This window comes from Phacochoerus africanus, chromosome 4 (genome assembly GCF_016906955.1).
Source record: "Phacochoerus africanus isolate WHEZ1 chromosome 4, ROS_Pafr_v1, whole genome shotgun sequence".
NCBI lineage: Eukaryota > Metazoa > Chordata > Mammalia > Artiodactyla > Suidae > Phacochoerus > Phacochoerus africanus.
In genome coordinates this window covers 102,342,812-102,358,971 of record NC_062547.1, presented here as the reverse complement: position 1 = coordinate 102,358,971, position 16,160 = coordinate 102,342,812, and the positions used below count along the sequence as shown (strand labels likewise).

General features: G+C 38.7%; 2 protein-coding genes across 2 annotated transcripts in view; one reads left to right on the top strand and one right to left on the bottom strand.

Moving 5' to 3' along the window:
* Positions 1-1,758, top strand: part of SPATA9 (spermatogenesis associated 9) — a 30,502-nt gene extending 28,744 nt beyond the window's left edge. Inside the window, exon 5 of the mRNA XM_047774477.1 lies at positions 1,297-1,758. Within this exon, the coding sequence (XP_047630433.1) occupies positions 1,297-1,590 (294 nt within the window). The 3' untranslated portion in view covers positions 1,591-1,758. The remainder of the gene's footprint in view (positions 1-1,296) is intronic.
* Positions 1,759-4,565: 2,807 nt separating this feature from the next.
* Positions 4,566-14,132, bottom strand: RFESD (Rieske Fe-S domain containing). The gene is made up of 4 exons (XM_047778316.1): positions 14,031-14,132; positions 7,281-7,456; positions 7,130-7,164; positions 4,566-4,852 (listed from the first exon to the last, which is right to left on the bottom strand). The coding sequence occupies exons 2-4, from the start codon at positions 7,453-7,455 to the stop codon at positions 4,589-4,591; spliced, it is 474 nt and encodes a 157-aa protein (XP_047634272.1). The 5' UTR covers position 7,456; positions 14,031-14,132; the 3' UTR covers positions 4,566-4,588.
* Positions 14,133-16,160: the final 2,028 nt, after the last annotated feature.

The window sequence follows — 16,160 nt, the reverse complement described above, 5'->3', positions numbered from 1 at the left end:
CTCAAACTCCCAATTCATCCCCCTTGCTTCCCCTCCCCTTCAGCAACCGCCAAGTCTGTTCTCCAAGTCCATGAGTTTGTTTCTTTTCTATAGAAAGGTTCATTTGTGCTAATTCTAATTGTTCATATTAGATTCCAGATATAAGTGACATCATATGGTATTTGTCTTTCTCTTTCTGGCTTACTTCACTTAGAGAGTCTATAATTCCATCCATGTTGTTGCAAATGACATTATTTTGTTCCTTTTTATGGCTGAGTAGTATTCCATTGTGTATATATACCATATATATTTTTTAACTTTAAATGATTTTTATTTTTTCCATTATAGCTGGTTTACAGTTTTCTGTCAATTTTCTACTGTACAGCATACCACATCTAATCCATTTATCTGTCAATGGACATTTAGGCTGTTTCCATGTCTTGCTATTGTGACTGCAGTGAACATAGGGATGCATGTATCTTTTTCAATGAAAGTTTTATATACCCAGGAGTGGGATTGATGGATCATATGGTAGTTGTGTATGTAGTTTTCTGAGGTACCTCCATACTGTTTTCAATAGTGGTTGTACCCTGAATAGCATTTTTTGAGGGAAAATGGATCACATGGTTGTTTAGAAATCCTTGATCCATTAGCTTACAAATTCTTAAGTGGTTTTGTTGTTGTTGTTTGCTTTTTAGGGCTGCACACATGGCATATAGAAGTTCCCAGGCTAGGGATGGAATCAGACCTGCAGAATCTGTGCTGGCCTATACCACAGCTCACCACAATACTGGATCCTTAACCCACTGAGTGCGGCCAGGGATTGAACCTGCATCCTCATGGGTACTAGTTGGGTTTGTTACCACTGAGCCACAGCAGAACTCCTAGCTTACTATATTCGTACCAAAATGTTTATGCCCTTCCAACTGTACACAATTGGTATATGCAAAGTGGGGAGGGGGGGGTAAAAACAGAAAACCTACTTTGAGATATTAACATGTTTGAGGACAAATTCCATTTCTCAGAAAATGTTTCATTTAATTAAATCAGAGAATAAAGATGTAAAATATATAATGAATTGGGGGAATGTAAAGCATGTCTTTACTAAAGCATACAAGGTTTTAATTTTCTTTCTAGATTATGTATATTTATAATAAGGAATTGATATCCTTATGTTTGTCATGTGCCTGGGGTACCTGAAAGAAAGTGCTTTTTTATTAGGATATAATAGATTAATGACTTTGTTAAATATTTTATTAGATTTTTATCTGTACATTTAATACAGATAAAAATTACTTAATTTTTTTTAATCATTAGACAGTCTGTGTTAATGCTGTGCTGGAGAAGGTAACAAAAATTTTCCAAGAAGAAGAATCCATAAGGCAAAACAAAGAGGAGAGTGAAAATCTTAGAAAAGCCTTTTCTGAGCCTGTGCTTTCTGAGCCTCTGTTTCCTGAAGGTGAAATCAAAGCAAAACCTTACAGGTCATTACCAGAGAAACCAGACAGTATTTCAGATCGCCCCAAACTTCCTGCCAATAAGTTGTGTAATAAGATCCAAGTTTTACATTCTGTGTTTGACCAGTCAACTGAAATGAATGAGCAAATATGAACATAAATATCACTGAACAGAGCTGAAGAGTTATCTAATGACATTTCATCTGACAAAACTAGGTAACTAGTTTTCATATACTGATTGCTCTGCTCTAAAAAAAAATGAGGAGGACTACTACTAAAATGTCATTTTCAAGTATTTATATGGTATAGGAAATAAAATGAAACTAGATACAGAATGAGTATGTGATTTTTTTTTTTATTTGGTCTTTTTTAAGGCCGCACCCTTAGCATATGGAAGTTCCCAGGCTAGGGGTCAAATCAGAGCTGTAGCTGCTGGCCTACACCACACATCACGGCAACACTGGATCCTTAACTCATTGAGCAAGGCCAGGGATCAAACCTGCGTCCTTATGGATACTAGTCAGATTTGTTTCTGCCGCGCCATAATGCAAACTCCTGTGATATTTTTTAACGAACAAAAAAATGTACCCTTTGTTGGGTTAGACTCTGTACTGTGGTTTATAATATGGGCATATTTATAATACATTTAGAGTATCTTTCCAGTTATTTATCTGTTAGGAAAAAACCCTCCCCATTAAAACGCTACATATCTTTTTCAGAGATAATAAAAGGATATATATTTTCTATCTACAGGCTGCATAGTTTGAATCTCCCTATTATCAGTTCTTTTGAAACTCTTCTGTAAAGTTACAAAGGACTTGCGATTTATAGATACCATAAATTTATAAAACTAAATACTGGGAGTTCCTGTCATGGCGCAGTGGTTAACAAATCTGACTAGGAACCATGAGGTTGTGGGTTCGGTCCCTGCCCTTGCTCAGTGGGTTAACGATCCGGCGTTGCCGTGAGCTGTGGTGTAAGTCGCAGACGCGGCTATGATCCTGCGTTGCTATGGTTCTGGCGTAGGCAGGTGGCTACAGCTCCAATTAGACCCCTAGCCTGGGAACCTCCATATGCCACGGGAGCAGCCCAAGAAATGGCAAAAAGACAAAAAAAAAATACTATTTACAACCTGATGAAAAGATTTTTGTATATGAGAACAGAACATATCATGACATTTTTTATTTCCACACCTAGAGGGACAGATTAAGAACCAAAAACCAAGTCCATATTACTCATTTTTGCCACTGGATCCTGAGAAAAAACTGCTTCTGTGATTGGCCCCACAAACCAGGGTCATGGTTTTGCTTTCAGGAGGTACTTTGGTTTCTTCCGTGTATTTAAAATTCTGGACACATGTTAAGTCATTAGTGGATTAGCACCTGATATAATAAGCTGGGATGTACCCATCCCAAAGATGGCACATTTTCTGTACCTGGTGAGTAGCTACTGCCGTAAATAGTATCTATAAAAAGCCCAATCCTGGCTTATTAGTAGTCTAATGAATAACAAGTGTTGGACTATAAGTAAGCAAAGTAATAATATGTAGCAAAGGTCTCTGTAGGTATAGCGTTAATGATACATACTTTATTCACCTCTTATTTTTACAGTAACCAAGGAAAAGGATCCAGGTGGGCCCCTTAGAATATTTAGTATTAGGTTTGGAGTTTTAATTTAGTTCTTTGCCACTAAGATTACTGTAGTTTGAGACTAGGTTCCAGTTTTGACAAACAGCTTTTCTCAATCTGAATTCATAATCTGCTCATCCTAGTTCTTTCTGGTCCCACTTATATATTCTGTGTCACTGAGTTTTAGTTGATTGGTGCTCAGAGTATTATGGTGCAGTGTGGGCATGAGGCAATCAAAACAGTGCTAGCCATCAATAACTGGTTTGGAAAAATCTGGGTGAACCAATTTACCATCAACCCTCCCTATGAACTCAGCAGAAAGTTCTCTGAGAAACAATACCCTATATTTCTTCTCTCTGTGACATTTACAGGAAACACTTAGCTATACATACATAGGCAAATCTCTAAAAATAAAAATTTAAAACTTACTTGAAAATTTCATATAGGCATTCACAGTACTTTGGCTTACTGAACAGATTTCACGTCTCTCATGGTAGGGCAGCAGCTGTATGTGTCTTCCTTACTTTGGACTGTCTGCCTTGACTAGACAGAAAGTGAGCTAATGTTTATTCGGTTTTGATGTCAGGCAAATTAAATTTATTATTTTTAAATTCAACATGTAAACTGATCCCATTTGGGGAGGAATTTTTAAGTGTAAATGGTCTGCTATGTCTTTGGAAAACAGTTAAGATTTAAGTATTTCATTGTGTTTAAATTTTATCTAAAAAACCCCCCAAAAACCCTAAAAATAGGGGAGGGGGGAAATGCATGGAGGTATCAATTAAACAAGAATGGGAAGAATGCTGATAATTGTTGAAGGTGAGGGAAGGGAGTTTATTATTCTGTTTACTTTGAATATGTTAAATTTTCTCCATGATAAATTCTGTTGTATCAAGTAGGGATTTCCCCCCCCCCCCCAAATTTTCCCCAAATTTTTCTTTGTAGATCTTATTTTTTTACCTTTTCTTCACTTTTGTTACCCCAGGTTATCTTCATCTTTTTTTTTTTTTTTTTTGTCTTTTGCTATTTCTTGGGCTGCTCCCGTGGCATATGGAGGTTCCCAGGCCAGGGGTCTAATCAGAGCTGTAGCTGCCAGCCTACACCAGAGCCACAGCAACTCGGGATCTGAGCCATGTCTGCAGCCTACACCACAGCTCATGGCAACGCTGGATTGTTAACCCACTGAGTAAGGGCAGGGATTGAACCCGCAACCTCGGTTCCTAGTCGGATTCGTTAACCACTTCGCCACGACGGCAACTCCTATCTTTATCCTTCTTAAAATGCACATTCCAAATCTATAACCTTCAGCTTCCAATCAGCCCAGAAGGTTTGGATTCTATAGTCCTAATGATCATCCTTACATCACACTAAGCACATGTGCTTTTGAACCTTTTCATTTATGGGTGTTAAAGATAATAAATGTGCCTATGTTGGAAAAAGTTAATCATCCTTGGTACTAAAGCAAGATTATTGTAGAAATATTTTCAAAACATACACAACATTTTTAATTGCTAGAAAACTTTATTAGGAAGAAGTTTTAATTACTTTGAAGACTCCAGTGGCATAAAAATCCGAGTCACACTTAAAAGGCTCATTAGAAAGAGTCACATAGATATTCCCATTGTCCACTGTCACTGTATGGATCCTTTGCTTTATTCCTTTGGAGCACCACTTGGGTTTTGCTGCTGGGTCTTTAGGGTCTATAGACTGATACAGTCCTTCTCCTGTTGCCAGAGTAATTTTGTATTTATGCCAGGGGCAAACTATACATGGTCGTCCATCAAATTCCTGAGGAAATAAATAATTGATTTAATAATATGACTTTTTCAGTGTTCACAATAAACCTCAGACTCAGGACAGAAACTACTGCAGTAGAACCAGGTTGAAAAACAAGCTTCTCTCAGGAGTTCCTGTTGTGGCTCAGTGGTAACGAACCCAAATAGTATCCAGGAGGACGTAGGTTCAATCCCTGACCTTGCTCAGTGGATTAAGGATCTGGCATTGCCGTGAGCTCTGGTGTAGGTCTCAGGTGCAGCTCTGATCCTGCATTGCTGTGGCTGTGGCATAGGTTGGCAGCTGCAGCTCTGAATCTACCCCTAACCTGGGAACTTGCATATGCTACAGGCACAGTCCTAAAAAGAAAACAAAACAAAATACACACACATACACACAAAACAACTGCAAAAAGCACAAACATAACCCCCCCAGACTTCTCTCTTTTCCTCTCATTTACAAATTCTTTAGTATAAGGCAGAACCTAATCTTAGTAGTCATCAAGTCCCTTCTGCAGTTGATGAGAGACCCTGTGTGTTAAAGCTCTATCACAAGATAAGTAGCTCAGGCAACTATACCATGTGGACTGCAAGCTGTGTTATCTGTTAGATATTACTGTCACTTCCTTGACAGAAAGGGGGCAAGGGCTACAAGTGCTTCTAAATGAGTTTTCACTGGCTGATGGAAGAATAGTAAGCTTTCATATATAATTTCAATAGAGGTTACTAAAGGCATAAATGCATATGTTAACTGAAGACCAATTTATGGTCCAAAGTGGTTAATTCCCAACTTTTAAATGGTCTTAAAGCAGTGTTCCTAAAATTGTAAACAGCATGACAACCACTTGAATCTTGTTTAAATGTAACTCTTGTTCGATAAGCCTAGAGCAGGGTACAAGATTCTGCAGTTCTAGGACACTCCCAGGTGTTACCAGTGTTGCTGGTCTATGGACCGTACTATGAGCAACAAGGTTTTATAGCTTTCGTCATGGTCTGAAACTGAGGGAAATTCTGCTACATTATCATTCAGGTGCTTATATTTTATCTCTACACCAGAAATGCAGAAATGCTGTTCTGTACCTGCACAGAACTGTCACCAGTCAACATTTTCACAGTTCATAAATTCATATTCATAATTTAAACACATCTTTTCACATTAGGGCAGGTGTGGAACTAGGTTGATATGAAGTATAGAAAGTGGAATGATAAGTTTAAGCATGTACTGTATACCAGTCAGAGAGATGGGGGGTGGTTGCAGAGAGAGATCAGTTTCATGAAGTTGAAAATAGGAAATTAGGCAGCTAGTTTGGGAATGCAAGGAAGTAAGACAGTTCCCTCATTCCTTCCTCAGGTAAGCCTTCAAAGTGCTATTTCTTTCTTAAAATATATTCATTTATATTTTATTACTTAAAGAAGTAATATATGTGCACTGCAAAAATCAAACCATGGGAAAGTATATGAAATGAAAAGTGAATATTTTTTATTTTAAAAAAGGGATCTCATTAGACCTATAATTCTACAACTTGCTTTTTTCACCAAAAAATATATTGTTACCATCCCATACCAACACATATAGGTCTGCCTCATTAATTTAATGGCTGTATAGTATTCCATAGCATAGATATTCATAATTTACACTGTTTCCTATTGTTAAAACATAGATTGCCTTCAGTTTTTCATTACAATAAATAATGTAACAATGGAGTTCCCGTTGTGGCTCAGCAGGTTAAGAACCCAACACAGTGTCCATGAGGATGCAAGTTCAATCCCTAGCCTCAGAGTGCATTAAGGATCCAGCATTGGCGCAAGCTGTGGCAGAGGTCACAAATGTGGCTCAGATCCCAGGTCGCTGTGGCTGTGGCATAGGCCTGTAGTTGTGGAAGTTCCTAGCCCAGGAACTTCCATGTGTCATGGGTGTGGCTATAAAAATTAAATTTAAAAAATATTGCTACAATGAATCTCATATATATATGTGTGTGTATATATTTAGAGTGTATACACACACACACACACACACACACACACACACTTGAACATTTGGCAATAATATGTAAGGTAGATCTCAGTGTATTTGCTAGATCAGAAGACATACCCATTTCTCATATTTATCTGTAAAATGGTTTTCTTTACATTGTAGGGTTATGAATTCCTAGAATATCAGCAGTTATATTCAAAGTATTAAAATATAATTCAAACCCAAATATAAATTATTTTTGAACAGAGAATGTAAATATAGTAAGAATATAAATAGGAAACATCTGAGTTTGTTGAGAATCGATTTAAGTTTGCATACCTCTATGTCTCCCAAATGTAAAGGTCCTCCTGAGTCTGCAAAGGAATTGAATATTACATCTAATCACTAAACAAAAAAAAAAAATCAAATTTTGATAGTTTTGTGGATAGTAAACAAATACAAGGTTTACAAATGAAAAATAAAATCTTACGGTAACAGCGAATATCCATAGCATGATATTCTCCTTTGTGGTAGAAAATGACCACTTCTCTATCATGAACAATAGCTGTCATTCTTTCAGATTTTTTAATGTCTTCTTCTCTGCCAACACAGACAGCAGAAGATTTCTTCATTTCAGGATCTTCTTCAGAGGCATCAATATCCATGCTAGTTGAACAAAAACAAAAATCCACAAATGGTCTTCACTAGTTTGGCTACACTCAACTTACAGAGATAATCATAAGAGAAGTCTAATGGAGGCACTTTTTTTGTAGCTATATAAAATAAATACTAGGGAGTTCCCGTCGTGGTGCAGTGGTTAACTAGGAACCATGAGGTTGCGGGTTCGATCCCTGCCCTTGCTCAGTGGGTTAACGATCCGGCGTTGCCATGAGCTGTGGTGTAGGTCGCAGACGCGGCTTGGATCCTGCGTTGCTGTGGCTCTGGTGTAGGCCAGTGGCTACAGCTCCGATTAGACCCCTAGCCTGGGAACCTCCATATGCCGCGGGAGCGGCCCAAGAAATGGCAAAAATAAATAATAAATAAATAAATAAATAAATAAATAAATACTGGATTATAGTTCGTCATGATTTTGAGTTAGAGCTGTTGAGCTTACCAAAATGAGAGTGGACTCCCCCACTTTAAGATAATCTTTGCAGGTAATGAAATAAAAATCACAAGACAAAAATTGAGACACAGACGTGGCCTCAATCTCATGTTGCTGTGACTGTGGTGTAGGCTGGCAGCTGCAGCTCCAATTCCACCCCTAGCCTGGAACTTCCATATGCTGTGGGTGCAGCCCTAAAAAAAGAAAAAAAAAAAAGCATATATATATATATGTATAGGACATTGGCTGTGGAATACTCATGATATTAAACACACATATACTTGTCTTTAAGATATTTAACAGAATTCTAAGTCACATGTAAACTTCAAATAAACATTCTAATTTTAGGAAGATGATCCTTCGTAATCCACATCTTCTTCAAATACAGTAATATTGTCATATTTCATAGGCAGTTATTACAGAATGATGTACCTTTCCTTAATTAACAGGAACCTGCCATTTTAATTTTACTCAAATCTTAGGTATATCATTTTACACACAAACACACATATTCAGCTTCTTTCAATGGGGCACTTGGGGGAGTTCCTATTGTGGCTCAGCGGTAACAAACCCCACTAGTATCCATGAGGATGCAGTTTTGATCCCTGGCCTCCCTCAGTGGGTTAAGGATCCAGCGTTGCTGTGAGCTGTGGTGTAGGACACAGATGTTGCTTGGATTTGGCATTGCTATGGCTGTGGCGCAGGCCAGCAGATGTAGCTCCTATTCAACCCCTAGCCTGGGAACTTCCATATGTCAGGGGTGCAGACCTAATAAAAGCAAAAAGATAAATAAAAATAAAAAAGGACACTTGGACCTTGATGTGCTTTGCTTAGAATGTTTACAAACTATAGACCCAATTCCCTGACAACAAGAGGGAAAATTTGTTAAATGGCAGTGCCAAGAGGCTTCAGGCCTTCTGATGGCCTCTCTAAATATTTATTTGACTGATTGGAAGTTTGAAAATGTTAGGGGGAAAAGAGCATGGCTGGCTCAATTAGCTTTTTTTTTTAAATTGAGGTTTAATTGATGCACAACATTATATTAGTTTAAGGTTAAATATCAATAATGCTTTGATATTTATATTGAAATGATCACAATAATAAATTTAGTTAATGTCCGTCAGCATACATACAGATTTTTTTTCTCCTTGTGGTGAGAACTTTTAAGATTTCTCTCTTATCAACCTTCAAATAAAGACTCATTTTAGAAGTTTATAAAATGGAGAAATTATTTAAAAGTAGAATATGTCAATGTACTAGGAATGAGCTTTATTTTTGTTGTGAGCCTCATGGGAAGTCTGAGGAATGAGCTTTATTTTTATTATTTTTTTAATGATTATTTTTTCCATTATAGCTGATTTACAGTGTTCTGTCACTTTTCTATTGCACAGTGAGGTGACCCAGTCACACATACATGTATACCTTCTTTTTTCTCACATGTATACCTTCTTTTTTCTCACATTACCATGAGGAATGAGCTTTAGAAAGAAGAAATTCATAGGCTGCTGTTTGAGGGTAGTTTTTTTTGTTTTGTTTTTTCCTTTTGACCATGCCTGCAGCATGTGAAAGTTCATGGACCAGGAATCAGACCTGTGCCACAGAAGTGACTTGAGCCACAGCAGTGACAATGCCCAATCCTTAACCCACTGTGCCACCAGGGAATTCCGAGAAGGGTAGTTTTGAGCCATAAGGAAGATAGATCCTAGATATTATATAATCCTGGGCTTTAATATACTGAGGTGTAGGATGAAGGATGTTAGTGTGTGTGCATATGTGTGTTGATGAGAAAAAGCAGAAACTTTGAATTCAATGTATAAAGGAAAGCGTTATACAAATCAAGTTTAGGAAATTATAGCGGTGTTGAATTTGTATTTTGAAGTTTGTGTTGTTTTCCCTTGCTCTAACCTACTTTTTAAAAGGATGGAAGAAATCACACATGTGCTATTTTTAAATTATTTCACAATAAAAAAGGAAGAATACAGTCTTTAAAAAAGGCAAAGAGGACCGTTGCCATGATTTCTCTGGATTAATTATGGCTGACTATAGGCTGGACTACAACATCTCTAAACAGTTATGTAGTTTTACTTGATTTTGGCAGGTACCCAAAGTACACAGATTAGTCAGGTGGTAATATTTACCTCCTCAGTGTTGTATGTGCAGGCATTAATGCATTTTGTGGCAGAACAGACAGAGGCAATAATGATAAGACAAATGAGAACAGACAGACTGGATAAGGAGGAGAAAGAGGCTAAAGAGAAAGAAAAATGTGGAATATACAGCACATGTAACAAAGGATTAAGATTTAGAATATATAAAGAACTATCAACTAGTAAGAAAATGCCAAATAACTGTTAAAAAGTGGGCAAAAGACATGAAGAGATATTTCACAGATGAAATTTGAATGGTCAGTAATCACATGAAAAGATGCTCAACCTCATTAGTAGGAAAATGTAAAAGAAATGTAAGTCATAGTCACAAGAAGATACTATTTTCTACCCAGCAGACTGGCAAACAATTATAACAAGTATTGGTGAGGATAATGGAACATTGGATAGAAATGCTCTCAATTCGAGTTACACCAGTCTGGCATTACCTAGTAAATCTGAATATATTTATGACCCAGTAATCCCACTTCAGGTGTATTCCAGAGAGGTGTTGCACAAGAATGGTTATAATAGCAAAAGACAGGAAACAACTCAAAATCCATCAACAGAAGAACAGGTGATTTTTATATTCATTCAACGCAGTGCTGTGTAGCAGTGAAACGTGGCTATATCAGGTTGGATAAATTTAAAGAATGAAACATTATTTTTAATTTTTTGCTTTTTAGGGCCACACCTGTGGCATATGGAGGTTCCCAGGCTAAGGGTCAAATCGGAGCTGTAGCCACCGGCCTACACCACAGCCATACCAACACCAGATCTGAGCCGCATCTGCAACCTACACCACAGCTCATGGCAACGGGCAACGCTGGATCCTTAACCCCCTGAGTAAGGCCAGGGATCGAACCTGCATCCTCACGGATGCTAGTCAGATTTGTTTCCGATGAGCCACGATGGGAACTCCAAGAATCAAATTTTAAGTGAAAACAATTTTAAGAATTCAGAGTATGCTTCCATTTTTATCAAATGCGATGTGCAAAAACAGGCAAAACCAAACAATATATTATTCATGGATAAATGTATATAGGTCATACTTACCAAGAAAATGGGATAGTAAACAAATTTCCTTAAATATCAGCATATTACAGTTACTCTTCTATTTAAAATTACTATTTTTCAATATTTAAATTGCATTCTACTTTATGTAGCAAATGGTCCAAAATCCGAGAAAGGGGATTAAATGGTACCTTCTATCAGAAAATGTGCCTGTACACAGATCATGGATGGCCTATTTGAAGTTTTTGTACAGTATATTTCAAAACTTGCCACTAGAAGAGGAAATAAGTGAATAGTTCTATTTCAGGCAAAAACTACAAACTGGCATCAAGCAAATAACAAAATACATGACATGTGAAATAGCATCAGAAGTTAGGTTCTACCCAACTCCCAAATAAATGAGAACCAAACATTACCTTCCCTCAAGTTTCAATCTCTTAGAACAGAGTCTTTTCAGGTTTTTCCCCCAACCAAGGAAAACTGTAGAGAACTTTGCAGGGGCTGATAAGTAATAAGCAGAGAAGGCTGGGGCTAAATGATAAAGGTTTCAGAGAAATATGATTAGTCTTGCATATTACCTCATCCTTCAAATAATTGTTCCCTCTATTCATCATAAATGGTTCTATTTACGTCATTGGGTGACTCTTTATAATTAACACCCATATTATTAATAAAATATTGTGACTATCACAGTCCATTCAGACCAATAGGAGTCGGTGTGTTCACTTTAATCGCTGATTTTTTGATGCACTATTCACATGCTCCCACAAATTTCCTTTATTTTGAGTCACCTTTAAGACAGGAGAATATTAACAGAATAATAATTTTCAGAAAGTGAAAAATTAAACAGCTTATCCAGTTTGGGAGCTAAATGAAGAAAACTTCCTTCTGAAAAGTTGAGCTTTTTTTTTTTTTTTTTTTGCTTTTTATGGCTGCTCCCACGGCATGTGGAGGTTCCCAGGCTAGGGGTCCAATTGGAGCTACAGCTACCAGCCTACCGGCCTACCAGAGCTACAGCAACACCAGATCCAAGCCACATCTGCAACCTACACCACAGCTCACGGCAACGCCAGATCTTTAACCTACTGAACGAAGCCAGGGATTGAATCAGCAGCCTCATGGTTCCTAGTCAGATTTGTTTCCACTGCGCCACGACGGGAACTCCAAGTTGAGCCATTTTGCTCCACAGTTCTCTTCAAGAAATATTTTTTGGACTGTCCCTAAAATTAGGTTTCTAAAAATGCTAACACCACATAAAATTACAGATTAGATAAATGGATCCTTTGTCTCTCTTAGATACCTTTCCAGCATTGGGAATCTACTCAGGTTGAATTTTTTAAAAAGCATATGGTTCTATAAGACAGTGGGGACGAAAGAAGCATGAAAGTAAAGGAAATTATTCTTCTTGAGCACAAGAGCACTGAGGCGTTTTTACTAAGTTTGCGGACTTGGCCTACATGTTATTAGAATACAAAGCTCCAGAATGACACCCTTGCTTTTAGGTTCAGAGAAGAGAAATTAGTTTTATAACTTTTTGGATGGCAGAATAATAATAGATATAAAAAGCATATCTTTGCATATATGAATTCATCAATACTCAAAAATACCAAGGGGTAGGTATTATACCTATTTTCCAGAGGAGGAAACTAAGGCTACAGGATCCTCCTTAACAAAAGCTTGCCCAGATTCACAAAATAGCAGTTAAGAATCAAACTGAGATCTTGAGTGTAAACTTTGTGAGCATTGATATATAAATATTAACATTTCATCTAAGCATCCACAGATTTATAAAAATAGGTGGCCTTCTAGTAAACTTCTAGTAAAGTAAATGTGTGTATACACCGTGTGTGTGTGTGTGTGTGTGTGTGTATGTGTCTCCAAAGATGATTTTCCTGAAAATTTTTGCTGTTTGCACCTGTGGCATATGGATGTTCCTGGATTAGGGATGGAATCAGAGCTGAAGCTGCAGGCCTACACCACAGCAACACCAGATCCTGAGGGCATCTTCAACTCAAACCACAGCTTGCCACAACTCTGGATCCTTAGTCCCCTGAGTGCGGAAGGGGATGGAACCCGGATGCTCACCGAGACTATGTCAGGTTCTTAATCTGCTGATCCACAATGGCAACTACTACTGAATTTTTAAAAATTTAGGCACATTAATGTACAAGAGCTGTGTCAACAAATGTTTAAAACAATACTTCCCTAATAATTTAATAAAATCACATAGTCACTCTGCAGGCCAATACTGTCCTCTGTGATATTAGAGATCTGTGAGCACCAGGTGAGTTCACCTGGGTTTGAATCCTGGCTCTACCATGACTTGAGGGAAGTCAGTGTTGCTGCAGTTTGCCAGCTCTAAGAAAGCCCTGCACATAGGGCGGTGGTGAGGGATATATGCCTGACCACAGTCAGGTGGCTCGAGTAGGGCTTAAGTATGAGAAACGCTACCATCATGTAGAGATCATCGCTAAGGTCCTGCCCACCCTGCTAGCCAGTGGGCAATGACCTCAAGCTGCAGCTGTCAGATGGAGCTGTGGTCAACAAACACAGAGCACCAGCGTGGCTGTCCAGATGTGCTGGATGGCTCCATCTGGAGGTAGATATCTAGGACCGCTGGGGCCGCAGAAACCCTTGGGCAGTTATTAAGCGTTGGAGGTTACAAATACCGGGAAAACTTGTTTAAAACGCCCGACCAGCCCCACTGAAGCGGCAGGTCCGGGCTGCAGCCCAGTGAACCTTTGACGGTGAACAAGCCTGATGGGTTTGCAGTGTGGGGGGGAATCCTGCCCTGGGCGTTAATGGTTAAGGAACTCGGGGTCCACAGCGGAAGAACCGCGGCGCTCGGCAAAGCCTGGAGCAAATGCCAAATTAGTCTCCTTCGCCGCTTCAGGCTGCCGCCGCCGGAAGGGAAGCAGCGAGCCTTGTAAGCCCGGCCCGGCTGGCAGCCTAACCCCCAGGCCGGGGCAGAACTTACCTTCCTCAAATCCCGCGCTGCACCTCCGTGTGATCCGGTCGCTGCGTCGCCGCGGAAGGCTATTGCACGAGCGAGCGCCGGGAATACGGCCCAAAGCTCTGAGGGGCGGGGCGAAGCCGCTCACGTGACTGAGCGTGCTCTTCCCCCAGGGCCTCCATGGCCTTGCTGGCCATTGGATGATTTCCACCCGACAGCGGCTGCTGGCCAACCGTGCTCGCACGCCGGGACCTCAGAACTGACAGTCTTAATCCTGTGTTTGACAAACCTAGGTGCCACCAATTTATTTTTTTCTTTTTACCACCACACTTGTGTCCTGTGCAGGTTCTCCTGCTAGGGGTGCAATTGAGGCTGCATTTGCTTAAGCCCGAACAAAACCGGATCTGAGCTGCATCTGTCTATGCCGCCTGGGCTTGTGGCAATGCCGGATCCTTAACCCACTGAGCGAGGCCAGGGATCTAACCTCTTCCCCACAGACACTATGTGGATTTTTAACCTGCTGAGCCATAAGGGGAACTCCCGTCAGTTAATTTTTAAATGTTTGTTGAGCTCACCACATTTATCCAGATTTTAAACACCACTGGGGCTCTCACTTCTAGGAATTTACCTTTTAAAAATATTTGCGGGAGTTCCTCACAGTTGCATGTAATCTAAGTTCAGAGATATTTATTTCAAGGAAAAATGACAGTAGCTCTAATGATCAACAGGGAAGTGGTTAAACAAAAAAGAATTAGACATGTGAATTACTTTGCAGCCACATACTCAAGAGCAGATTTCAAGATGTAATGGATGAATTTGTTAAAAAGAGTATGGAATAGTATGTGTGGTGTGCCTTCTTTATAGTAAATAAAAATTATTTCTCAAGAAACTAATGTGTAGATATGTACATTTAAAAAATATGGTTACTTTAGGGGAGATCGGTTTTCACTTTCGTATTTTGAACTTTGCAACTTGGGTTTTTCTCTTTATATATATCTGAATTTTTTAAAAAAGAAAAAAACCACACACCTCATACTCGCATCCAAAGTTGGAAGCTATATGAGTCTGATAGCGTTTTTTTGTTTGTTTGTTTGTTTTTTTACTTTTTTTTACAGTTTCCTTGGCTGTCTTCTAAGCAGTGATCCTTAACTTTGGTCACACTTTAATCACCCGGGAGTCATGAGGAACAGACCAATAAGATAACTCTATAGGGGTTGGTAGGAGGAGGGGGAATCAACATATTTTTTCTAACTTTCCCAGTAAATTCTAGTGTGACCTCAAGGTTGAAAAACTAGTCTATATTTAATACAATGACACACTGATCTGAGGTCCTAGAGAGGACCAGTGGGCTTGGGGCATCTGAAACCCCGGAGCCTTCTTCATTTACCTCAGTATGTCATGTAAATGCTGTAAGCCAAAACATGTAAAAGATTGAGAAGCTCAGAATAATGGATTTGATTCCAATTTTATTTCTATTCTGCCCAGTATAGTTTTAATGTGATAGTAATATTTTATGGGATAATTTCACTCTTGACCATTTGTTCCACTGATCCAAGCACAAATTAACCACTAGTTTTGATAAATTGCTTTACTAAAGTGATAATAAAATACATTTGATTTATTATCATTTACAACATCCATTAGCCATCCCAAATTATTTTATTGGCACATGGAGCATGTTAGCAGTAGCCTCAGCTTGTGTCATTGAAAGAATAAGTAAGGTTTGCTGTTTTTTAATGAGTATTACTTCTTTTTTGCTTTGGCATAAACCAGGCATTAAAATAAGACACATCTTAGATCCACTGACCTTAAATCTAATTTTTGAATGGATTGAATACCTCAGTAGATATGCACTCATATGTGCATAAGATGAATGAGAGAGAAATGCACAACTTTCTTTTATCTCTACCTAAAGTATTGATGTGGTTAGTTATGGGAAAGTATGACTTGAAAGCTGTAGTGGGATGCAGAATAAATTACCTCTCTCACTTCTGAGACGCAAACGTATGTGCACAGCCTAGCTGGCACAGGTGCATGAGTTAATGACAGGAACCCATAATGCCCATCTGAAAGTTGTTACAGTTCGGGATAAAATTTATGATTCCTACTGTCATTTCCCTTTTCTTTCTTTTTCTCCCTTCCTCCTTTTCTTCA

What these genes read in the sequence shown, in the direction of transcription:
- RFESD (XM_047778316.1), bottom strand. Translation starts at nt 7,455, where the DNA reads ATGGATATTGATGCCTCTGAAGAAGATCCTGAAATGAAGAAATCTTCT. An exon ending in TATGGATATTCGCTGTTACC is followed by an intron (nt 7,165 to 7,280) that starts GTAAGATTTTAT and finishes ATTCCTTTGCAG; the next exon opens with ACTCAGGAGGACCTTTACAT. An exon ending in TACATTTGGGAGACATAGAG is followed by an intron (nt 4,853 to 7,129) that starts GTATGCAAACTT and finishes TTATTTCCTCAG; the next exon opens with GAATTTGATGGACGACCATG.